The sequence below is a fragment of the Salmo trutta genome, chromosome 14, assembly GCF_901001165.1.
Source record: "Salmo trutta chromosome 14, fSalTru1.1, whole genome shotgun sequence".
Lineage (NCBI taxonomy): Eukaryota > Metazoa > Chordata > Actinopteri > Salmoniformes > Salmonidae > Salmo > Salmo trutta.
The window spans coordinates 46860633-46886267 of record NC_042970.1 but is presented as its reverse complement, the minus strand read 5'-3'; the positions used below and the strand labels follow the sequence as shown (position 1 = coordinate 46886267).

Genomic DNA, 25635 nt, shown 5'->3' with positions numbered 1-25635 from the left:
AATCCGAATGAACCTTGTTATCCAAAGTGTACTGTAATATGACATAGGTCATTGAGATTACGTGTAAACGTACAGTGCCTTCAGAAAGTAGTCACACCCCTTGACTTTTCCAAATTTTGTTGTGTTACAGCCTGAATTTAAAATTGATAATCACTGGCCTACACACAATAAATACCCCATAATGTCAAAGTGGAATTCAGTTTTTTGACATTTTTACAAATTAATAGAAAATGAAAAGCTGAAATGTCTTGAGTCAGTAAGTATTCAACGCCTTTGTTATTGCAAACCTAAAAAGTCACATAATAAGTTGCATGGACTCACTTGTTGTGCAATAATAGTGTTTAACATGATTTCTTATGACTACCTCGTCTCTGTACCCCACACATACAATTCCGGCTGTAACACAACAAAATGTGGAAAAAGTCAAGGGGTGTTAAGACTTTCTGAAGACACTGTACAACCATGACCCACATTGGTGTGAGGTACACCCATAACCTCACACATGAATGATTGAAAAACAATGATTGCACAACATGGTGATAAGCGACCATGTGCTAAGCCATAAACGAAGATACAGTATGACTCCTTTGAAAAGATCCAGAAATTACCAACTAACCTTTTCTGTTGACTTCTTGTGGTCTGGTTCAGTACTTTCGATGTTGTTCGGTTCAGGATCTTCGGTTTGCTCTCGCATTTCCATGTTTTACTTCTAAGACACTGAAATGACACTGAAGTCAAATGTGGCATTATTCATACTGTTCAAAGGAGTATGTATGGAGACAGCAGTGTGGTAAGGAAAGTGATTTTAGGGAAGTAGCTTGTGACTCAGTCTGTAAAGAGGAAAACTACTGTGCTGATATTAAATTAATTAAACATCAGCTTCACCCACACTAACTCTGTATAAAATGCAGATCATGAGGTGGATAAGTGCAAGAAGTTTCTATTCGATCAAACCAGGAAGTTTCCAGGTGAAGATAAAACACTTTTCCTGACCTGTGAGCATGCACAATTGAATCAATTTCCTTCAAAAAGAAAATGGATAGTATGTGCAACCGGAACAAAAAGAAACACAACTGGATACTAGCTCAGACATAATTGCTCACAGCAATGGCAGGAGAAAGATATTGTGCTTTCCTAAGCCTGGAAATGTCAACAAGCCATTTTTGATAACTCTTTCCCTATGAGATCCGGGGCCTTCTGTTTTTTTTTGTGCTAGGTCTAAATCAGTCCCTGGTTAGAGGGTAACAATGGAAAAAAGCAATGGAACTGGCTTCGAGGTCCAGAGATGAGTTTGAGTGACCTAGACTGTATAACACGGTTCTAAAAATAACCAACTGAACCACACAATCCTTGGTTACTCTGTGGTTGACAAGTTATGGATGACGAAAGAGAGGTAAAGTCAGTCTGCCATCTGGTGGTGGACAGTATATTGCACTTATCATAGTTCCTTCCTGCCAGACGAGGGGTGGAATTGATTCATGAATTCTACATGGGAGGTGTAAGCCTCCAATTCTGCTTCCCATCACTTCCCTGTAATTGGTTTTTGATGCGCACCATCACCTGTCTTTACACCCATGCTGCTAGACAGCCTGGGATGTTTACGACAACTCTAAATCCAACTTGCTTTATACTGATACTCAAAGAATAAGCATTAATTGGATATAACATCCCATCCTCAACAACCTTGCCCTGACAAGACTGTGTATTTACAGGTAGATTCCACGAAATGACATTGCCACAAGCAGCCCGGCAGATATTGAGATGAGCGAGATCTAAGACTTCGCTCTCAAACAGTCACCCAGTACCTGCTAGGGTTTACTTCACTCTCCTACGGCGTGGGAGCCACAGGACAAAAACAGCTCAACGCTCTTACAGTAGTTGAGGAAATTGACCCAATATGCTGTTTACTTTCTGCATCTTCGCCAGATTGCTGAGCGTACTTTTAATATAAGCCACATTGTTTAAATAACTGTTTAAATAACTGATAAGAATAGGAAAATAACTATTCAGTTACTCTGTAGTGACTCCGACCTACATGGAACATAGAGGGAATGATAGCCAATGGTAGGTAGGCAGGAGTTCTGAGTTAAATGCATGGTGTATCGAATTAGGAATGAGCCCGTCAATTGTATAAAAAAAACATAGGCTTTTAATGGAAATTTTTTTGCATATACATTCTTTTTTTAGTAGTCAAATACAATCTAATGTAACTTTTGGTTTGTGTACTGTTAAAATACTATTTGGTCTCCTCCTCACATCCATCAAATTTTAAGAATGACATGCGTATTTAGGCTACTTATTGCCCTAGTATTAGCACCCATATCTTGCCTCAATAAGCCCACACTTTGCATCGGCTTCCTCCATTGGGCCAATTTTGGTCCAAATATGAGCTCCTGGCACTGGTCCAATGTGTATTGCCTCCCTACACCAATTTAAAAAATGTATTTTATGTATTATATAGGGTACCAGGGGGTAACTAGCCCCCCCTCGTGTAATTCACCTTAAGACCACAAAATGCCACCAAATTATTTCCCCAAAACGTTCCCTGGCTGCCACTGCTCAACAAAAAATGTCCTCTGTGTCATCACAACTTTTGGAGTGGTTTTAACAAAACGATTTTGTGGTAAGTTGATCAAAAAAAATATGCATTTTGAAAATGTTGCAGATATATTCCAATGAAGTTAGATCTATAATTGTTTAAATATACAAGAAGGAAAGCCTGAAGATAAATAATCCACATGTTTAGAGACAAAAATGTAGATAATCTATGATTAAAGTAGTAATAGGTTGGATGAGTGTGTTGGGGGAAACTCGCCTCCCCTTCCTAGAGGGTAACTGGCCATGAATGTGTCTGACATAAAATACATACAAAAATATAATGTAACTTAATTGCAGTTGTAAATGCTTCCACTAGTGACTGATAGTTTTACAGTTAATGTTACTTTATAGTCTTTTAGCTATTTTACATAGCAATTTATGTCATATGCAGTGCATTCAGAAATTATTCAGACCCCATGACTTTTTCCACATTTTGTTATGTTACAGCCTTTATTCTAAAATAGATTAAATAAAATAAAATGTCAATAATCTATACACAATACCCCATAATGACAAAGCAAAAACAGTTTAGACATTTTTGCTAATTTATTTAAAAAAAATCTAAAACAGAAATACCTTATTTACATAAGTATTCAGACCCTTTGCTATGAGACTCGAAATTGAACTCAGGTGCATCCTGTTTCAATTGATCATCCTTGAGATGTTTTTACAACTTGATTGGAGTACACATGTGGTAAATTCAATTAATTGGGCATGATTTGGAAAGGCACATACCTGTCTATATAAGGTCCCACAGTTGACAGTGCATGTCAGAGGAAAAACCAAGCCATGAGGTCAAAGGAATTGTCTGTAGAGCTCCGAGACAGGATTGTATCGAGGCACAGATCCGGGGAAGGGTACCAAAACATTTCTGCAGCATGGAAGGTCCCCAAGAAGACAGTGGCCTCCATCATTCTTAAATGGAAGAAGTTTGGAACTGTCATGCCTACTCCCGCTCCGGCGCTCGACGTTGCCGGTCTACTAACCATCGGCCCTGGCAATAATCATTACGCACACCTGGACTTCATCATCACCCTGATTACTCTCCCTTTATTTAGCCCTTTGTAGCCTGTCATCAGGCAGTATTGTTTTTTGGTCACGTTCTGTATGCTTCTCCTGTCTTGTTTATCTTCATGATTCTTATTATTAAACTCACCTTCTGCACCTGCTTCCTGACTCCCAGCATATACATTACAGAATACTGCCTATTCAGAAAACAAAGCAAAGAAGTGCCAGTACCATCAGGCCGCTGTCTCCTTGGGATACCAGATCAGCCAGCAGGGAGTGGTTATGGATAAGAGGAAGAATTGAGGCAGTCAGGTCATGGCCAGTCCCAACCACCATAAAGGGACTACAACGGTTTTGGGGGTTCTACCGCCGCTTCATTAAAAACTTCAGCTCCATCGCCTCACCTCTCTCCTCAAGGGTGGCCCCCGTAAGTTGGTGGGAATCCTGCAGCCGATGAGGCCTTCCGTCTACTGAGTGGGCGTTTCACCTCCGCCCGTTGCTCAAACCCAGATCCTACGCTGCCCTTTGTGGTGGAGGTGGATGCCTCAGAAGTGGACGTGGGGGCTGTCCTGTCACAACACCAAGGTAACCCACAAAAATTGTATCCATGTGCATACTATAAAAAAAACTGTCTCATGCAGAGAGGAACTATGACGTCGGCAACTGGGAGCTCCTGGCGATGAAGTTGGCACTAGAGGAGTGGAGACACTGTTTGGAGGGCACTAAGGACCCATTTCTCATCCTCACAAACCATCGGAACCTGGAGTACATACGGACAGCAAGGTGGCTGAACCCACACCAAGCAAGATGGGCCATTTTCTTCACTAGATTCAACTTCATCCTGTCATACCGCCCAGGTTCAAAGAACATCATAGCCGATACCATGTCCCATCTCCACGATTCAGGAGAGGTTCCTGTCCTGAGTGCGCCCATCATTCTGCCCTCCCAAATTGTTGCCCCTGTGCTCTGGGATGTAGACGTGGAGATCCACCAGGCTCTGGTGAGGGAACCCACGCCTGCTACCTGCCCTCCGGAGTGCACCTACATTCCCACGGAGGTAAGGGATCGGCTGTTGACCTGGGCGCATACATCCCCTGCCGCTGGACACCCAGGTATCACAGGCACCATTCAATCCATCTCTGCTAAGTACTGGTGGCCCACCTTGGCGAAGGACATTGCCCGCTACGTCTACTCCTGCTCCGTATGTGCTCAAACCAAAACTCCCGGCACGCTTCAGCAGGGAAACTCTTCCCCTTCTCATGCCTCAGTGGCCTTGGTCCTATCTGTCCATAGATTTTGTTACTAATCTTCCCCGTCTGATGGATTCACTGTTATGGTTGTTGTGGAAAAATCTCAAAATCTTGCTGTTTTATCCCTCTCTCTGGTCTCCCTTCTGTTCTCCAGGTTGCTAAGGCACTGTTTCAGCAGGTCTTCCAGCACTATGGCCTTCCAGCACTATGGCCTTCCCAATTACATAATCTCCGACCATGGCCCCCAATTCTCATCGCGGGAATGGTGAGAAGCTGGGGTTCACGGCCAGCCTCACATCCGTGTACAGGCCTCAGTCCAACGGGCAGGTGGAGAGGACCAACCAGGAGCTGGGGAGGTTCCTTAGGAGTCACTGTCAGGACTGGCAGGGGGAGTGGACTCATGAGTTGTGCTACAATTTTACAGGGGATAGCTTTATTTGTGACCTATGTACAAATTAGAATCGCGCAATAGCAGAGCATAAGAGATAATTAATTAGTTAAGTTAGTTATTAAATGTTCAATTCTAATGTTATTTAATGTTATTAGTTATATTCCATTCAAATATTATATTCCAATGATTTTTGTATTTTTATGAATTAAAAACAACTATTGAAAACCTTTTACTCCTGAATGTCTTTTTAAAGACTGCTGGGATTTAAAAATGTGCATTATTCAAATCATTTTTAGTGCAATTGTACATAATGGATTGTATGGAAAAGGAACAACGAAAAATTAATGTGCATGTGCATTAAAAAGAAGGACTTTACATCAAATCTCCTCAGTGGCGGTTCTGGCTTGTATGGCTCCCTGGGCGAACCCCCCACTTCAGCGCCCCCCCAACATTCAAACATTTGGAACAACGAAAATAAATAATCATAACATTTAAAACGATATAAATAGAAATATATACAAAAATAAGACTCATAAATATCAAAAAGAAGTAACAATGGCAAATAGAAACAAATTGTAGTATATAAATACAAATAAAATGAGAATCAAATTATTACGAATGATTACACAAAACTAAATTGCACAAATCCTATATTTTATATATTTAATCTTCATTTAAATAGGCAAGTCAGTTAAGAACAAATTCTTATTTACAATGATGGCCTACCGGGTAACAGTCTGTCTTGTTCATGGGCAGAACAACAGATTTTTATCTTGTCAGCCCGGGGATTCAATCCAGCAACCTTTCGGTTACTGGCCCAACGCTCTAACCACTAGGCTACCTGCCGCCCCAACACACACACAAATACACAAATAGAATAACACACTTATAAAGAAGACAAGAAACACACAAACTAAATTGCACAACTAATTGCACTACTAATTGCATTACTAGTGTACAAAGTTAGAGGTGCGCTATTTGATAGATTCCCCCGCTCCCCCTACCTCAGGCTTCCAGTGGGGAGACCTGAGGTCAACCTACCCCGCCCCCTCCCCATCTCGTACTTCTGAGTGGGAGACCTTCCCAGGCAGTAGCCTGCCTAGCTCACAAACTAGAATCAGGGTGCCCACTCCGACAAGGTTAATTGACCCACAGTCCCACACGGTGACATGATATCATTGACGTGACGTGCAAAGAAGCGATAGAAAACCAATCACGCAAATGTCACCATTCCAATTTTTTTTCTTTTTTTGTGCGGGCGCCCCATGCCGCCCCCGGCAAGATGCCGCCCTGGGCGGCTGCCCGTGTTACCTATACCTAAATCCGCCACTGAATCTCCTCATAGTACGGATATTATTGGTGACATGTGCAACACCCTTTTCCCCCTATTTTTATTTAAATAATTATAACAAGACAACTAACTGGCACCTTCTAGCAATTAGCAAATGTGTTACTTTGGATCAGAAAGTTAACAAAGTAGTTTCTCTAGTAAGTTAGTTTTACATGTACTTATGTAAGCATTAATTATGGCTTCAGAAACGGCAGTGTACACCATAGAAATACAATGAATAGAACATGCTTGGAACCTGCCAATTTCACTGGTAAACTCATGTGTACACTCACAATGGCTGCCTGGTATTGTGATGCAATAATTTCCATGGTAATGTGGAATGTTTATTCAAATGATGCTAACTGATGTGGCTCATGCAGTGTTGCCAATTTAGGGACTTTGTCGCTATATTTAGCAAGTTTTCAGACCCCTCCAGCTACTTTTATTGGTAAAAGAGGCTAGTGACAAATTCAGTTACTTTTCAGGCTGTCTTTGGGAAGGAGTTCTATAATTTTGATAGCATTTAGCGACTATTCAATTCTGCCGCAAAAGAGAGTGTTGTCTGTGCAAAAGAGAAGCTGTCTGTGCAACAGAAGTCACAGCAACGGAATAGAAAGAGCATCTTCATTCAAGTCAATGGTGGCATAATGGGTGGACTGGCAGCCATTTTGAGTGTACCCGTGCCTAGGTTCAAAATATACAGGTTAAGACAAGAGGATTCTAATATCCCATAACTATTTGCAATTCGTGTTCCAGCTTTACTAGTTAGCAATGACGCTAGTAATTATCAATGGAGCTTGTACTATGAATTTGTTTATTTTCTAACGCGTCCGCATTAAATGCTTTCCTTGCCTTAACCTTCCTTTATTCATCCTAGACCCAAGCAGGAAGTGTACCCTTCAATCTGTGCAGTGATTTGTTAAGTCAATTTAACGAAAAATACATTACCATGGCAATACAGCATTATGATAGAACATTCCAAATTACCATGGAAATTATTGCATTACAATACTAGGCAGCCATTGCGAGTGTACCCATGAGTTTACTAATCAAATTTCCAGGGTGAGAGCTTCCAGGCCCTTTTTATTAATTATATTTCTATGAACGGAGCAGAGTGTGGCAGGAGACGGGACAAAAACGCTACATCGGGGACTACAGTTGTGCCGCAGCAAGGAAAATTGGTGCTGTGACATCCTCGCGGCAATGGCAAAACGTCATGTAGCGACTTCTAGGTCGAAAATATACAGGTTAGGACAAGATGATTCTAATATCCCATAAATCGAAGAAAAAAAAATGGGACTAGCAATGCGAGCGAAAATGACTGGAAGTGAATGTTAGCGGTACAGAAAGTTTGCCATCAAACAATCGTTGTGAATTTCATCTAACTACTCAGCAAACACATAGCATAACTGTTTAAATGTCTTTTTTTTTCATTAAAAAAAGATTATGATCTACAGCCATTTTATTACTTGATTTCCTGACCGCTGGTCACATTTTCAATGCTAATCCTGATATACACACACTGATAAACTCCCAATTAGTGGCTAATACGTGTACCTTAAAATAAGGTGTTTCCAAAAAGTAATTCAGCACAGAGTCTGGACCCCACCAAGCCACAAAATGCAACATAAAACAAGAGGATCATTTATAGGCAATCTGTTTTGTTGGTAACCAAGGCACTTTTCCAATATTGTAGAGCTCAAGGCAAGGGGCTTATCCCATTCCTCGATGGTAGCTTGGTGACTCCCTGTTGGAGGTCTGAAAGTTCAGCAGTGGGATAAGAAGCAGGAAATTGAATTTACACCCAGAAAGGCAGGTTAAATGTATGGCCAAGCAGCTCAGGGATTCAATATGACACTTGCAATAACACAACATACTCACAAATCCACAAACATAACGTCTTGTCCAATACAATCAATGGCTTACTTTCGGTCCCTGGGAAGGTAACCACCACATGATACTAGCTTAGCCATCCACTACATCTACATAGATCATTTTGTGATTCTGTCACTGAAACAATAACCATGATCCTGGAGTTTATCAACAGTGTGTTACATGAGATATGCGATAACTATGTTTCCATACTCAACGTTACAGTTTAGCTTATACAAAACGCTGCCATAGATTTTCCAACTAACCTGCTCTTGGCGATGCTTTCTTTGTTCTCGATTCGGGGAAAAAGCTTAAATAAATGTCTGTGTCTTGTTGCAGGTGTTTCTACAAAAACCAGAGAAAACTCAGAAAGATATTAAACTGGACCTGTTTTGTAACATGACTCACTATGAAACACTGCCAGACAGACGCATACTCCAGTAATACTGTAGATAGTGAGAAAGTTGTAAAAATAAATCGTCACACAAGTCGCCAGTGACTTGATAAGGTGATTAGCTAACGTGGCCTGCCTGCTAAATGTGCCTGCTAGCAAGCTTCATTGACGAACACAGAGATGGAACTTATTTTGGGCACTGATAAACAGCGTGTAGCTTGTGCTTTATTTATGATAGTTTGACAGCTTGCTAATGAAGTTGTAGACATGTTCTCATAAATCAGTCCTGAGCGCAGCAGCAGCTGACTCGATGCTGTCTGCAGTGCACTGACTTTTCACGCACATATTTCAACTTGAGAAATACTGCACCAAACACCATAGTTAGATGTAAAATTGTGCAACTAAGACCTCCTCTGCAGAAAAGTCAGTATTAATGACAGATTTCTTCATTTATCTTAGCTTCATTCTGACTATTTTGAGGGAGAAATGTTGCTACCGTGACTCAAGAGGGACAAACAACAATAACTACCAGGGAACAACATTGCAAACATAACACACCTACATCGAACCACACCACTATGACGCAAATCTCGTTTTTCTTCATGAGCAGTAGAAAAACCCAGGCGGAATCGGTGAGTATAGCCCCCCTTTAAACCAAAAGATATTTCTGGTAAATGTTCTTGTTCACATGTAATATCACACCTAACGTAATATCAAATGTCAAATAACTTTGCTTAATTTAGCCTAGCTCGACCATTGTGTGGGACTATTCCGCTGGTTTGAATGTACCGGGCATGCTAAATCACACTCATGTCAAGTACTTGAAAGTGTTTAACAAAGATTATGAATTTGATCAAGGACTGTATAGTACAGATTGTAAACAACATCTGCTGTTACCAGCCAACACAATCAAAGTCATGGTCAAAGGTTAGCCAATAGGAAATCAAACTAAAAACAAATACAGCCTCTAAAATGCCATGCAATTTTGCAGGTTCGGTTTATTAATGCATTCTCTATATTGACACAGAGAAGGAATGTGACATGAGGTCACTGACTTAACTTACCCACACAAATACTATTTCCCAGCAGCTTATACAGAGGAAGAGGGAACCTAACACTGACCCTTAAACTATCCTGCTGACAATGAGACAGTACCTGGAAGACATAGTCTTTTAATACTCCCCCCTAACAAATGATTAACAGGCACTGACTGAGGAAATCACTGTAAGCAAACCCACGCAGACAGGCCTAGTATGGAAGTTGAAACATTTAAAGTTACAATACATGAAAATCATTTTAATAATCTGACGTACACTTGCCCACACATTCTGACACTGACATATGTTTCCTGATGGTGCGTTCAAGACAACTCAGAAAGTCGGAACCTCTGAGTTACAATTTGAGTATGTTTTTTTGCTTAGAACTTCCTATTGGTTGATTCTGATACTTTCCAAGTGGGAAACTATGAGCTCATTTTCTACAATGGGTTTCCAAGTTTCGAGCATTAGATTAATTAAACCAGTGACCCAGTCATAAATGCAACCAATAGCATAGGCCGATGGAAGTGTGGAGACAGATTATACAATATGAGGAGGAAATCATAGTCCTTAAACTTTCCAGTGGCACTGACTCATCCAAACTGTTTTTTCCACAATTGTATTTAGAAATATTGTGAAAGGCCTTTTAGCTGCTGTTTGCTGTTCACTGACAGCCACAACTCAACAATCAGCTGTTTGATATTTACCACGCATGCTGCCCAATTGCAGGCTTCCTGAAAGTAGGCCCATGCGCTCGTGATGTGATAAAACACAATCCACAACATAAAAAAAGCTCTCTGGTGTATTAGTTTCAATTATTTCATTTGTTTCTGTACAAACAGGAGAAATTATATAAATCTATTTAAATGTATCTGCAGCACCTCCAGCACTCCTTCTCGAAGCTATGTTTTCTTCCATGCACTGTGCTCTCCCCAAGGCAAAAATAATCAACACTTCCTAATATGAATTAAATGGATTGTGGTCAGTAACCCCATATGAGGTTATTGTGCAGGTAGCAGTGGGTCCTCATTTAAAATACTGCAGCAAAGCTTGCGGAATGCTGCGGAATGTTATGGCATGCTGGAGTGCATACCTTCATAGTATTTTACTTTCAGCCATTGTTGCCATTAATGCTAGTTTGACCCTCAGAGGGCATCTTTGATGGTGTCTTTATGAAGCTTGTTATTGACTGCTTACATTTCCAAATAATCCTACAGAGGTCCATGCAGGCCAGACGTTTTGATTGCTATACCCTATCCGAAAGAGCACATTCCAACGTTTTTAATGAACCTGGTTTTGCCAAACAACACAAAAAGTTTTACAGATTGTCTCTTTTTCAAAATATAACTGTTTTCCTAGAATAACCAGAGCTCCATACCTACTGATGACAATCAGAAAATACCGATTTGGAGAAAATATCCTTTCTATTGTATTCTGTTATATTCCCTCATATTAAAATTGTAAAGGGCTGGGGAAAGTAATCATGTGATGTCTGCTGAATGAACAAGTTAATTTCATTGACATGGCGCAGCCATAGCTTCAGCTACGATACCACAGATAAATATACTCAGCAAAAAAAAGAAACGTCCTCACTGTCAACTGCGTTTATTTTCAGCAAACTTAACATGTGTAAATATTTGAATGAACATAACAAGATTCAACAACTGAGACATAAACGGAACAATTTCCACAGACATGTGACTAACAGATACTGAATAATGTATCCCTGAACAAAGGGGGAGGAGTCAAAATCAAAAGTAACTGTCAGTATCTGGTGCGGCAACCAGCTGCATTAAGTACTGCAGTGCATCTCCGCCTCATGGACTGCACCAGATTTGCCAGTTCTTGCTGTGAGATGTTACCCCACTCTTCCACCAAGGCACCTGCAAGTTCCCGGACATTTCTGGGGGGAATGACCCTTGTCCTCACACTCCGATCCAAAAGGTCCCAGACGTGCTCAATGGGATTGAGATCAGGGCTCTTCGCTGGCCATGGCAGAACACTGACATTCCTGCCTTGCAGGAAATCACGCACAGAACGAGCAGTATGGCTGGTGGCATTGTCATTCTGGAGGGTCATGTCAGGATGAGCCTGCAGGAAGGGTACCACATGAGGGAGTAGGATGTCTCCCCTGCAACGCACAGCGTTGAGTTTGCCTGCAATGACAACAAGCTCAGTCCGATGATGCTGTGACACACCACCCAAGACCATGACGGACCCTCCACCTCCAAATCGATCCCGCTCCAGAGTACAGGCCTCGGTGTAACGCTCATTCCTTCGACGATAAACACGAATCCGACCATCACCCCTGGTGAGACAAAACCGCGACTAGTCAGTGAAGAGCACTTTTTGCCAGTCCTGTCTGGTCCAGCGACGGTGGGTTTGTGCCCATAGGCAACGTTGTTGCCGGTGATGTCTGGCGAGGACCTGCCTTACAACAGGTCTACAAGCCCTCAGTCCAGCCTCTCTCAGCCTATTGCGGACAGTCTGAGCACTGATGGAGGGATTGTACCTGTCCCGCAGGTGTGATGTTCGCATGTACCGATCCTGTGCAGGTGTTGTTACACGTGGTCTGCCACTGCGAGGACGATCAACTCTCCGTCCTGTCTCCCTGTAGCGCTGTCTTAGGCGTCTCACTGTACGGACATTGCAATTTATTGCCCTGGCCACATCTGCAGTCCTAATGCCTCCTTGCAGCATGCCTAAGGCACGTTCACGCAGATGAGCAGGGACCCTGGGTATCTTTCTTTTTGTGTTTTTCAGTGTCAGTAGAAAGGCCTCTTTAGTGCCCTAAGTTTTCATAACTGTGACCTTTAATTGCCTACCGTCTGTAAGCTGTGTCTTAACGACCGTTCCACAGGTGCATGTTCATTAATTGTTTATGGTTCATTGAACAAGCATGGGAAACAGTATTTAAACCCTTTACAATGAAGATCTGTGAAGTTATTTGGGTTTTTACAAATTATCTTTGAAAGACAGGGTCCTGAAAAAGGGACGTTTCTTTTTTTGCTGACTTTACATCTTAAAACATGCTATTCTGTTCTTTTGAAATAAATTGTCTTAGTACCATGTTTTTATGACCTTGCTAAACAAAATATTAATGGATTTCTTTGTGATTGTGTATGTAAAATTGATTTATTAGACTGGCGACTATTGGTAGGCTACTCATTGATTCCCCGGCTATTCTACTGTTAATATGCATATGATGCAGCAGATCTTCATGGCGCTTTGAGGAAGAAATGCTCAGAAAGCTTTTGTCTTTTATGATATTTAATTCAATCTAGGACTACTGCTTGAGTGTAAAATACACATATTTAGGAAAAGTCAGGGACAGGTGGGTTCAAGGTTTTTATTGAAATTAAGTTATTGAAGTGTCATGGAGCTGTAGGCCTAATTACTGTAGCCGTTTTAACTTAACTTACTTATTGGCATAAAGGCCTACTTCAATATACAGTATATCAATCAATCATTCATTCATTTGTGCATGTCATCACACTACATACAAGTCATCCATGTCTTTAAATACAGTCAAGAATTTTTGTTATAAAACGAAGTAACAAAGGGAGCCTTGAATAATTAAACAACGAATAAACTGCAATATGTTGGCTAAAGTGATTGAATTCACAAATGCATTTGACTGTTTTTAATATTGGCTGTATTAGAGACTTTAAAACCTTTTTTTGTTAGAACAGACTATATGGGATTCAAGATAATTTGTTTGTAAATTATTATTGTATTTGTTGTGCTGTTTATACTGTTAGAAATTTAGTTTAATTCAATTGATTAATATTATGGAGAAACACCATAATATGAATCAATTTAATTAAACTAAATTTCAAGAAAAACAAAAATGCATTTTACAGTAGCCTATGTAGGCCTCTGTGTTTCCGTTATGGTCACATATGGCGCTGTACAATGTGACCAGTCGGGAGTAGGCCTAGGCTACTAAGCGACTGAAGAGCAAAATAATCCAAAACATTTCCACAGCCTAATTGTAGGCTAACCAATATCCAAACAGAGATACAGTGAAAATAAAAATCTGATTGATTTATCAAGACCAGTCCCCATGCTTGACTCAAAGTAGAGCGAAAATGCTGAATGTGCTGAAATAGTTGACCACATGGGGGTAGGCTATTGCTTCAAATCCTATTATAACAATTGAATGACTTTGGGTGTGTCAGTAAGCAACAATTTGTTAACTTCAATTGCGTTAGCCTACTTTATTCCAAAATTTCCATCATTCAGTGATATTTATTCCCATTGTTTCGTTATGGATCCATCCAGATGTGGTTAGAAAACAGTGCATGTGGTGGGCTATGCATAGAGATCGGTGAAGTGGCATGCCTCGCAAACAGCCATTAATACATGTAAAGTCCCTAAACTCGGCAAGAGTCTATTGTCCTGCTGATAGACCATCAAGGATGGACGCTTCTTTTGTATTCCAAATGTATTGGAAAAGCTGCTAAACCATTTACACCTGGCCCACAGCGTTGATGCGTACTTACAGTACAGTGCACTTTCACTCCATTCCCTGCTTGACTCTACCAATGCCACCAGATGCTTCTTTCTATTGTTGTTATTTATTCCGTAACATTCCACAAGTAAATGTTCTTTCAACCTACAACACATACTAGTCAAATTCAGTCAGAGACTCAAAGGATTTGTTGACATTGAATTCCCCTCTATACTCGACCTTCTCTTCCCTTTCATCTTGCCGGTATGTTGCAATGGTCATGTATACCCAGCAAATATGACCCCATTGGCCCCATGTGGGTATTTAGTGGGCAATGTTTGCACGGGCTAGCCCACACCAAGCCCATCTACTTCATAATATAGAGGCAGGGGCTCATTAGAATATTTGGGCAGCCTACATGGGACCAATGATTTAACCAGTATTGTGGGCATCATATCCGGCAAACTATATGGAATTGTTTTAAGAAGGTCATACCAAGGATAATTTTGCTGTTTGATTTCGAATTTTAAGAAAACATTTTTGGCCTTACTGCTATTAGCCCATACAAACGCATTGAATAACAGATTCACTACATGGAACAACAGATAGTCCCCAAAAAATATCAAAAGGAAGTTTGTTATTTAGTGTCTGTCCTATATCTGAAAGATATAAGAAAGATCAGGAAACATTATTTTTCTTTACATGTATTTAACCCCTTATTAGTCCTTGATCAGTGTCCATATATACTTCCATTCATTTTTCAACTGGTACCGGGGGACCTTCAGAGGAGTCTTGTGAATCCTGTGGGCATCCTAGAGCAAAACTGATATGTACTTTGTATGTGAGAGTCTCACCTTTCCACAGAGGGCTCATAATATGGTGTAGCCCAAACTGTTTGGACGCTACGAACAGAAGTTGGCAGATCGGTTGTACCGATTTCAGACGAGTCCCAAGACACTTGCAGGGGCCCTAAAGCAAAATGTAGAACACCATCTGTTCGTGAGAGTCTCATCTTTCCATAGAGGGGTCATAATAGTTCAGACGATATTGTGAGAAGACCGATTTTCGGGACGCCTCATGGTCTGAGAAACACCACTCCACAGTAGCTCTGTCACCTTTCACCGCAGATGCGGATGTGCAACATAGGCAGACGGCGTGGATTGAGACGCATCCAATGCAAAAAAAAACAACAGATATCTCTATCTTAAACTGACAGATTTTTATGGGGATTTTTGTATGATGCTAATTAGATTTAGGGGGTGCAGACATGAACCTTAGCAAGTTTTCTGCAGTTCTATACATTTTGCATGGGGCAGAGAGACATTTTTGCAGTTTTGCCATGACTTATGCTATGTTAAGTGAGAGTGACTAACAAAATCAATGGAGGAGGTCAGGACCCATGGACGTCAGGCCCCCTGGGCACGTGTCCAGTCGGTACTAGGCCATGATTACTACACTGAACAAAAATATAAATATAAAGTGTTGGTCCCATGTTTCATGAGGTGAAATAAAAGATCCCAGAAATGTTCTATACGCACAAAAAGCTTATTTCTCTTAAATCTTGTGCACAAATTTGTTTACACCCCTGTTGGTGAGCATTTCTCCTTTACCAAGATAATCCACCCACCTGACAGGTGTGGCATATTAAGAAGCTGATTTAACAGCATGATGATTACACAGGTGCATCTTGTGTTGGGGACAATAAAAGGGCACTCTAAAATCTGCAGTTGTCACACAACACAATGTCATAGATGTCTCAAGTTTTGAAGGAGCGTGCAATTGGCATGCTGACTGCAGGTATGTCCACCAGAGCTGTTGCCAGAGAATTGAATGTACATTTTTGTACCATAAGTCGTTTTAAAGAATTTGGCAGTACGTCCAACCGGCCTCACAACCTCCACATCTGGCTTATTCATCTGCGGGATTGTCTGAAACCAGCCACCTGGACAGCTGATGAATAATTGGTTTTGCATAACCGTAGAATTTGTCAGAAACCGTCTCAGGGAAGCTCATCTGTGTGCTCGTCATCCTCAGCAGGGTCTTGATCTGACTGCAGTTCGCCGTCGTAACTGACTTCAGTGGGCAAATGCTTACCTTTGGTGGCCACTGTCCGGCTGGAGAAGTGTGCACTTCACGGAAGAATCCCGGTTTCAACTGTACCATGCAGATGGGAGACAGCGTGTATGGCGTCCTTAGGGCGAGCGGTTTGCTGATGTCAACGTTGTGAACAGAGTGCCCCATGGTGGCATTGGGGTTATGGAATGGGCAGGTATAAGCTATGGATAATGAATACAATTGCATTTTATCAATGGCAATTTTAATGCACAGCGATACCGTGACGAGATCCTGAGGCCCATTGTCGTGCCATTCATCTGTCGCCATCACCTCATGCTTCAGCATGATAATGCATGGCCCCATGTCACAAGGATCTGTACACAATTCCTGGAAGCTGAAAATGCCCAGCTCTTCCATGGCCTGCATACTCACCAGACATGTCACTCATAGAGCATTTGAAGGATGCTTTGGATTGACGTGTATTACAGCGTGTTCCAGTTCCCGCCAATATCAAGCAACTTCGCACAGCCATTGAAGAGGAGTGGGACAAAATTCCACAGGACACAATCAAGAGCCTGATCCTCTATGCGAAGGAGATTTGTGTCGCAAATGGTGGTCACACCAGATACTGACTGGTTCTCTGATCCACGCCCCTATTTTTTTTTTTAAGGTATCCTTGACCAACAGATGCATATCTTTATTCCCAGTCATGTTAAATCCATAAATTTAAATTGACTCATTTCCTTATATGAACTGTAACTAGTCACCATATTCCCCACGCATCCTGCAAAGGCAGAGGTGTTACTGACATTTATGACAGCAAATAAAACATATATATTTTTAAATTACTGCATTTTCATCTTTTGAGCTTCTAGTCATGAAATTTATGCAGCCTACTGAATCTCTTTTTTTTATAGCTAGTGTTTACAGGCCCCCTGGGTCCACAGACCCACTCCAAAAGGCTTTCGGAGCCATCATTGTCTCAGTGGGTTATTATCCAACATGTCTCCGGACCTACCTCATCATAATCCTGGATTATCGGACCACAATTCTATTACGTTTGCAATCACAACAAATAGTCTGCTCAGACCCCAACCAAGTATCATCAAAAGCAGTGCTATAAATTCTCAGACAAGCCAAAGATTCCTAGATGCCCTTCCAGACTCCCTCCACCTACCCAAGGACGTCAGAGTACAAAAATCGGTTAACCACCTAACCGAGGATCTAAATTTAACCTTGAGTAATACCCTTTACCGTAATTTCCGGACAATTAAGCGCACCTGAATATAAGCCGCACCCACTGAATTAAAAAAATATATATTATTTTGAACATAAATAAGCCGCACATGTCTATAAGCCGCAGGTGCCTACTGGTACATTGAAACAAATTAACTTTACACAGGCTTTAACGAAACACGGCTTGTAACATAAATAAATAGGCTTTAACGAAACAGGGCTTGTAACAAAAATAAATAGGCTTTAACGAAACACGGCTTGTGAGTCAATTCCTCACGCTGCTGTTTCCAACGTCTTATCATCGACTCATTAAGACCAAGCTCCCGTGCAGCAGCTCTATTTCCTTTTCCAACAGGCAGATCAATCGCCTTCAACTTGAAAGCTGCATCATATGCATTTCTCCGTGTCTTTGCCATGATGAGGGTGACAAAATGACTACCGTAATCAGAATGATGGAAAGTTTGAGAGCGCTCGATTTAATCTAAACAGTAAACAAAAAAGTTGTTTGACCGTAACCCGTTCGGCAATTTCATATATTAGCCGCGTCATAGTTCAAGCCGCGAGGTTCAAAGCCTGGGAAAAAAGTTGCGGGTTATAGTCCGGAATTTACGGTAAGTCTTTAATGAAGACTCATCTCTTCAGTAGGTCCTATGATTAAGTGTGATCTGGCCCAGGCGTGCAAAGGTGAATGGCAAAGCACCGTAACGACGAACTGCCCTTGCTGTCTCTGCCTGGCCGGCTCCCCTCTCTGGGATTCTCTGACCCTATTACGGGGGCTGAGTGACTGGCTTACTAGTGCTCTTCCATGCCGTCCCTAGGAGGGGTGCGTCACTTGAGTGGGTTGAGTCACAGACGTGATCTTCCTGTCCGGTTTTGCGCCCCCTCGGGCTTGTGCGGTGGAGGAGATCTTCGTGGGCTATACTCAGCCTCGTCTCAGGGTAGTAAGTTGGTGGTCTGTTGATATCCCTATAGTGGTGTGGGGGCTGTGCTTTGGCAAAGTGGGTGGGGTTATATCCTGCCTGGTTGGCCCTATCGTCGGACAGGGCCACAGTGTCCCCCGACACACCCCTGTCTCAGTCTCCAGTATCTATGCTGCTATAGTCTATGTGCCGGAGGGCTATGGTCAGTATGTTATATCTGGTGTAATTCTCCTGTCTTATCTGGTGTCCTGTGTGAATTTAAGTATGCTCCCTCTAATTCTATCTCTCTCGCCCTCCTGGAGGACCTAAGCCCTAGGATCATGCCTCAGGACTACCTGGTCTGATGACTCCTGGCTGTCCCCAGTCCAACTGTTCTGCTTGCGGCTAGGGAACCCTGACCTGTTCACCAGACGTGCTACCTTATCCCGGACCTGCTGTTTTCAGCTCTCTCTCTCTCTGCCACACCTGCTGTCTCGGCCTCTGAATGCTTGGCTATGAAAAGACAACTGACATTTACTCCTGAGGTACTGACCTGTTGCACCCTCTACAACCACTGTGATTATTATTTGACCCTGCTGGTCATCTATGAACATTTGAACATCTTGAAGAACAATCTGGCCTTAAATGGCCATGTACTCTTATAATCTCTACCCAGCACAGCCAGAAGAGGACTGGCCATCCCTCAGAGCCTGGTTCCTCTCTAGGTTTCTTCCTGGGTTCCTGCCTTTCTAGGGAGTTTTTCCCCAGACACCGTGCTTCTACATCTGCATTGCTTGCTGTTTGTAGTTTTAGGCTGGGTTTCTGTACAGCACTTGGTGACATCTGCTGATGTAAGAAGTGCTTTATAAATACATTTGATTGAAATTTGATCAATTCTCACTCAGGTACAGCACATGTTAACATCACAGGATATAATGCACAAGGCCCTGAAGTTAAGATCCTATTCAAACAGGAATGCATGTTTGGATGCATGTGCTCAGAAAAACAAAGTTAAAGGGTGGCTGAACTTCCTGATTTGGACTAGTTTTTCAGCTTGGTCATTAAGATTTGCGGTGGCCATAACTGAAGCCAAACAACAGTTGTCTTGGAAGAGGTGGTTTAGTGTGTGTGTGTGTGTGTGTGTGTGTCTTCACACGTGGTAAGTGTTTGTACAGTCACACAGTTAGTCACTCACTCTTCTAGATGATCTGATTAGACTGTTTCAAGTTTTGTGTCTTGAAGTCGACTTGGCTAGCTAGTGCTAGCCAACTTCTTTCGCCAATTAGCTTCAGCCAGCTGGTGTGTGACCATGGCAAAGTTGGTTTGACAATGGTTTGACATTGGATAGCCTATCTCTGGGGTTAGTTGGGGGCCGTCAATAAATGACACAATGTGAATGGGACAATATTTTCATGTTGCACATCTTTTAGTTGTCTCATTAAATGCTTTCAATATGTGTATATCCATTTGTACAATTTAAAGTTGGTTTGAGGTTTAAGTCATTGAGATTTGGAGCTATTGACATTTTAAAATATTGTTCCATGTACATTGTTTAGTTTACTAATGGTCCCTAACTAGCCCTATAGGGAAATCGAATGTCAAACCAAATTGACCATGGCCTTACCAATCAAATGATCAGGCTGTGCAGCTGTGCTCCGAATTGATGATTACTTCGGTGCTGCCAGCTGTGGGCAGGATTGGAATAAACTTAACCCAAGAAACTGTTACATTACCCTTCATTCCCTGACATACCATTTTTCCCCCCCATCATCTCGCCAATCTCTGTTTTGGGCTGACTTTATGATCAAAATGGTCCTATTTACACTTTGTAGTCAATTTTGAGACTAGAATAACGGTTTCTGACCCATATCGATGCCACATAGGCTGTTTTCAAAACAAGAAGTTGCTTTTTAGGGGCAGTTGCTCTTTAACATTGTGAAACGTAAGGAAATCCCTCAACTGCGTAATAACTCAAACATGCTCTCTCCCTACATGGAGAGAATTTTGTTTCTACTGGAATCAGGTGACCTGCTTTGATTTAATAGGGACATAAGACTGAGCGAAGGGTATGATTAGAGGTTAAAACAGTAAACCTAGCCTTGTGAGAATTGCCATTAAAGACTACAAACCTTTGGTTAACACATAGTGGGCCTTAAACAATCATGAAATGTGAAGTTAACTGTAGCAGTTTATAAACATCGTCATCATCTTCAAAAAAAAACAAAAAAACAATACTTACATAGTGTGTCCCAAACGGTATCGTTTCCAGCAAAACCATATTGTTATTATAATAGCCGTTCCTAAACTGCTGATTACATTGATGTAGCTACCGATTGAGCGACAAACATACACAAACATGCTACACACTTCCACTTTTCTCCATCTGAATGCTGCTGAGGAATCTCTCTCAGACAAAAAAAAATCCATCTTATTTAAATACCAGAATTCCTGGAACCCTGATGGAATTCCTCAGCCCCTGGTATGTGACACCCACCTCATGACAACAGTAACTCTGAGAAGGACCCAAACTAATCCAATATGTGGAGGGGAAAAAAAGACAAAACAGTCACACATATCAATGTAGCATCTCATTAGAACTATTCATTTATGGCTGTTTCCTCTACCAATAGCCTTTAATCTGATCACTAAACCAACAGAAGACTTTTGCTATTGCATGTCATATTGATCATGTTTTCAACTGCCGGGAACCAGAACCAATAGTGAATCAGAAAGATGTTGCTGTTCATATCGATGAAGGTGGCTGGATCAGCTACTCTGACAGTAAACGAACCACTTTACTGCTACATATATATTATTGACATGAATTGCTTTTTGTTTGTGCAAAACATTACTTAATGCAATATCAAATTTATGCAATTGTAAGCTCCAAAACAAACAAAAACAAACAAATAGAGACGGGATAACTCACCAGTCTCTTAGCAGACTTCCTTGTCTTAGGGACTCTCACTAAATCCATTAGCGTTATCACATGAGGAATGACTGGGTAACTTAATTTAAACATACTGGGGGGAGAAAAACGCCTGAATGGCCTTCCCAAACCACGTCACTACCGCATTGAAAAGTGTTTCATATTTGCTATCTATATTCACCCACTGTAAAAGACAGCCAAAAGGTCTTGTTGAACTGTGGTATGATCAAGGTTGATAACAGTTTTCAGCAATTGATTTGGCAAGTGAATGCAATCAGGTGGCGACGCGGATCACCACAAAACTGCCTCCGGCACCCCTTGTGGTTTGTTTGAGTTTAACAGAGTGGGCCTTTATGCAATGCCCTTTTTGAGGTGTTCCCCTTCCTTTCGACCGTTAGTTGATGCATGAAATGTCTGAGCATGGGAACACAACCAATGAGTGCAGGTGGTCAGAGTGGTCACCAGGATGTCTGCTGCCAGTGCTGCATGTGAAACACTGTTAGGCTGCGCAAGTGGGAACACAAATTTACACATGCATGTTATTCAATCATTGCACTCACACTGATCGCACGCCACAGCGAACGTCTGCGTGGCCAGGCACTAAAATAGAACCAAGTCCTGCCTCTCAAATCTCCTCATTGGTTTTTTTAGGAGCATATACCCACTTGGGTGATTGAAAGATGAACTGACGTCCACACTCCACACGGTTGTAGAAATGCACCGTAAATTTGGTTGCCAACCGCCATATAAAGTCCAAAGAAGAAAAAGGAGGAGATATGACGAGAAACGAATTCGGTTTACCGTTTTATCTGTGGATTAATTGTCGGAGTAGAGGACCTTGTACATTTCAGATAACATAACAACCCAATGTTGATATCCCAGGACAAATTAGCTAGCAACAGCAAGCTAGCTAGCTAAATTGCCATAAATGTTTAAAGCTTTTTGACTTGTCCCCAAATTAATATAATTGGTTCAGAGTTTTTGATATTAAAACCTGCGTGTCCTGATCGTGTCTGGTGTGGGGGTACAAGATCAACATGCGCACGCTAGCGAGCGGTTTGGTCGGCATGTAAGTTTCGCACATCCCCATGTGCTATGCATAATTGTGGTGAATTCAACGACAACAAAACACTACGCTGTGAATGAATACATTTGTTGAATTAAACTATAACGTTATTGTTTTCATGTTAATTCATCAGTAGATTCCCAATGAAAAATTAAAAGAAATGTGGCATAAAAATGACAAACTTCCATATTACATGTAGAAAAAGTAGTTATAATTGGATAAAGACCCATTTATCAAACTACAGTAACCAGCTGATATAGTATACCCAAATAAAAAACACAAATCAAACATTTGGTTTCTCAAATGACTGCCTCACCTGGTTCACCAACTACTTCTCAGATAGAGTTCGGTGAGTCAAAACGGAGGGCCTGTTGTCCGGACCTCTGGCAGTCTCTATGGGGGTGCCACAGGGTTCAATTCTCGGGCTGACTCTTTTCTCTGTATATATCAATGATGTCGCTCTTGCTGCTGGTGATTCTCTGATCCACCTCTACGCAGACAACACCATTCTGTATACATCTGGCCCTTTTTTGGACACTGTGTTAACAAACCTCCAAACGAGCTTCAATGCCATACAGCACTCCTTCCGTGGCCTCCAACTGCTTTTAAATGCTAGTAAAACTAAATGCATACTCTTCAACCAATTGCTTTCCGCACCCGCCCGCCCGACTAGCATCACTACTCTGGACGGTTCTGACTTATGTGGACAACTACAAATACCTAGGTGTCTGGTTAGACTGTAAACTCTCCTTCCAGACTCACATTAAGCATCTCTAATCCAAAATTAAATCTAGAATCGGCTTCCTATTTCGCAACAAAGCCTCCTTCATTCATGCTGCCAAACATACCCTCGTAAAACTGACTATCCTACCGATCCTTGACTTCAGCGATGTAATTTACAAAATAGCTTCCAACACTCTACTCAGCAAATTGGATGCAGTCTATCACAGTGCCAGCCGTTTTGTCACCAAAGCCGCATATACTATCCATCATTGCAACCTGTATGCTCTCGTTGGCTGGCCCTCGCTTCACATTCGTCGCCAAACTCACTGGCTCCAGGACATCTATAAGTCTTTGCTAGGTAAAGCCCCGCCTTACCTCAGCTCACTGGTCACCATAGCAGTACCCACCAGTAGCACGCACTCCAGCAGGTATATTTCACTGGTCACCCCCAAAGCCAATTCCTCATTTGGCCACCTTTCCTTCCAGTTCTCTGCTGCCAATGACTGGAACGAACTGCAAAAATCACTGAAGCTGGAGACTCATATCTCCCTCTAACTTTAAGCACCAGCTGTCAGAGCAGCTCATAGATCACTGCACCTGTACATAGCCCATCTGTAAATAGCCCATCCAACTACTTCATCTCCATACTGTTATTTTTTTTTTCTCCTTTGCACCCGTTTCTCTACTTGCACATTCATCTTCTGCACATCTATCACTCCAGTGTTTAATTGCTAAATTGTAATTATTTCACCACTATGGCCTATTTATTGAATTACCTCATTTTCACACACTGTATATAGATTTTTTTTTCTATTGTGTTATTGACTATGTTTTGTTTATTCCATGTGTAACTCTGTGTTGTTGTTTGTCACTTTGCTTTATCTTGGCCAGGTCGCAGTTGTAAATGAGAACTTGTTCTCAACTAGCCTACCTGGTTAAATAAAGGTTAAACAAATAACATAAATAAATAAAAATGTATGTCATTCCCATAGGCACCCTGGAACATATTCCAGTCGACGTGATTAAAACAGCCTTGGAGAATGGATTCTTATTGGTCAGACCAGCGTTGTCCAGACCTGACCACCAGAACTTCCCTTTAACTACTTGGAAAGAAAGTTCCAAACAATAAGCACTTTCCCTTGTGAGGATCGGACAATCTGGGGCAGAGATATTGGAACTAAGGGGTCAAGTGTAAATTCAGTCGCACCTTTCATTTGAGGTAATGATAGATTTGCCATTTTCACTGAATACAAAAATTTTTATAAATGTATATAGCATATATATATTCTGAATTCATGGTGACAGATTATTAAAGATGATTACTGTAACTAATGATACACACAAATACACATTTCTAAAGCTTTTGATGACATGCTCTGTTACCATTCTATGGTAATTTAGCCACCCTCTAAAGTTTGTCAGGACAAGAACACTTCATCCAAGACAAAATGTGTTATGCAAGGCCATCCATTAGTGTTTTAATGTAACAAATAGCGTGTCGATATAGTAAACACACATTTGGATATGGTGATCAATTTGGATCATTTTCACTGAATCTATTAAGTGTTTTTTATATCTCAGGTTAAGGTTTATATTTTGTTGTGTGCCTAGAAGTAATGCTACCCCGTTAAAAATAACAATGAGAAAAGTATTTAGTTTGTAGCAAATTTCCATATTCAATTGGATAAGATAGCTAGATTGATACTGTAACTAAGGGATACAGTATATACAATAGTTGGTACTGTTGCTCTCACACTTAAAGATTGATTGCACTCATTTCACAATATGATTGCAATGGAAGATATTTTCCATCCCATGACTTTGGTCACATTCATGATCATACCTTGACGAACGTTGGCGAGAATATTCCACATACTCACACCATCTCTGTCAAACTGCTATTCAGATCCTAGCACAGGCATTTGATTTTATAAGTATTACAATACATCCAATTCTGTTAAAATTATATTTGTTGATATTCAGATAATTTTTTAAATTCTTGACTAAATTGTTAAAATAATCTAATTTGACTGTAGCCGTATAATGTATAGTATATCACATTGTTGGTAAGTAAAGTCTTATGTTCAATAGAATCCTCCAGAATCTGAGGTGGTTTAAAATATCCAGCTTATTTTGTAGTTTTACTGTATTCATGGGCTCATTGAATATGGCATTAAAACACGTTATCTTTTACAGTACCAGTCAAACATTTGGACACACCTACTCATTCAAGGGTTTTTCTTGTATTATTTTATACATTGTAGAATAATAGTGAAGACATCAACATATGAAATCATGTAGTAACCAAAAAAGTGTTAAATATTTTATGAGATAATTCAAAGTAGCCACCGTTTGCCTTGATGACAGCTTTGCACACACTTGGCATTCTCTCAA

At 41.2% G+C, this 25635-nt stretch overlaps 1 protein-coding gene and 1 long non-coding RNA gene across 2 annotated transcripts in view; one reads left to right on the top strand and one right to left on the bottom strand.

Annotated features, from left to right (window-relative positions):
• Window positions 1-10010, bottom strand: part of slc2a9l2 (solute carrier family 2 member 9, like 2) — a 223079-nt gene extending 213069 nt beyond the window's left edge. Inside the window, exons 1-2 of the mRNA XM_029776210.1 lie at window positions 9908-10010; window positions 617-728 (exon numbers count right to left, since the gene is read on the bottom strand). Of these exons, the coding sequence (XP_029632070.1) occupies window positions 617-700 (84 nt within the window). The 5' untranslated portion in view covers window positions 701-728; window positions 9908-10010. The remainder of the gene's footprint in view (window positions 1-616; window positions 729-9907) is intronic.
• LOC115208273 (uncharacterized) lies at window positions 9370-24569 on the top strand. Its single transcript, XR_003881132.1, has 2 exons — window positions 9370-9475; window positions 24234-24569. It is a non-coding gene; the product is annotated as an uncharacterized LOC115208273 (long non-coding RNA).
• Window positions 24570-25635: the final 1066 nt, after the last annotated feature.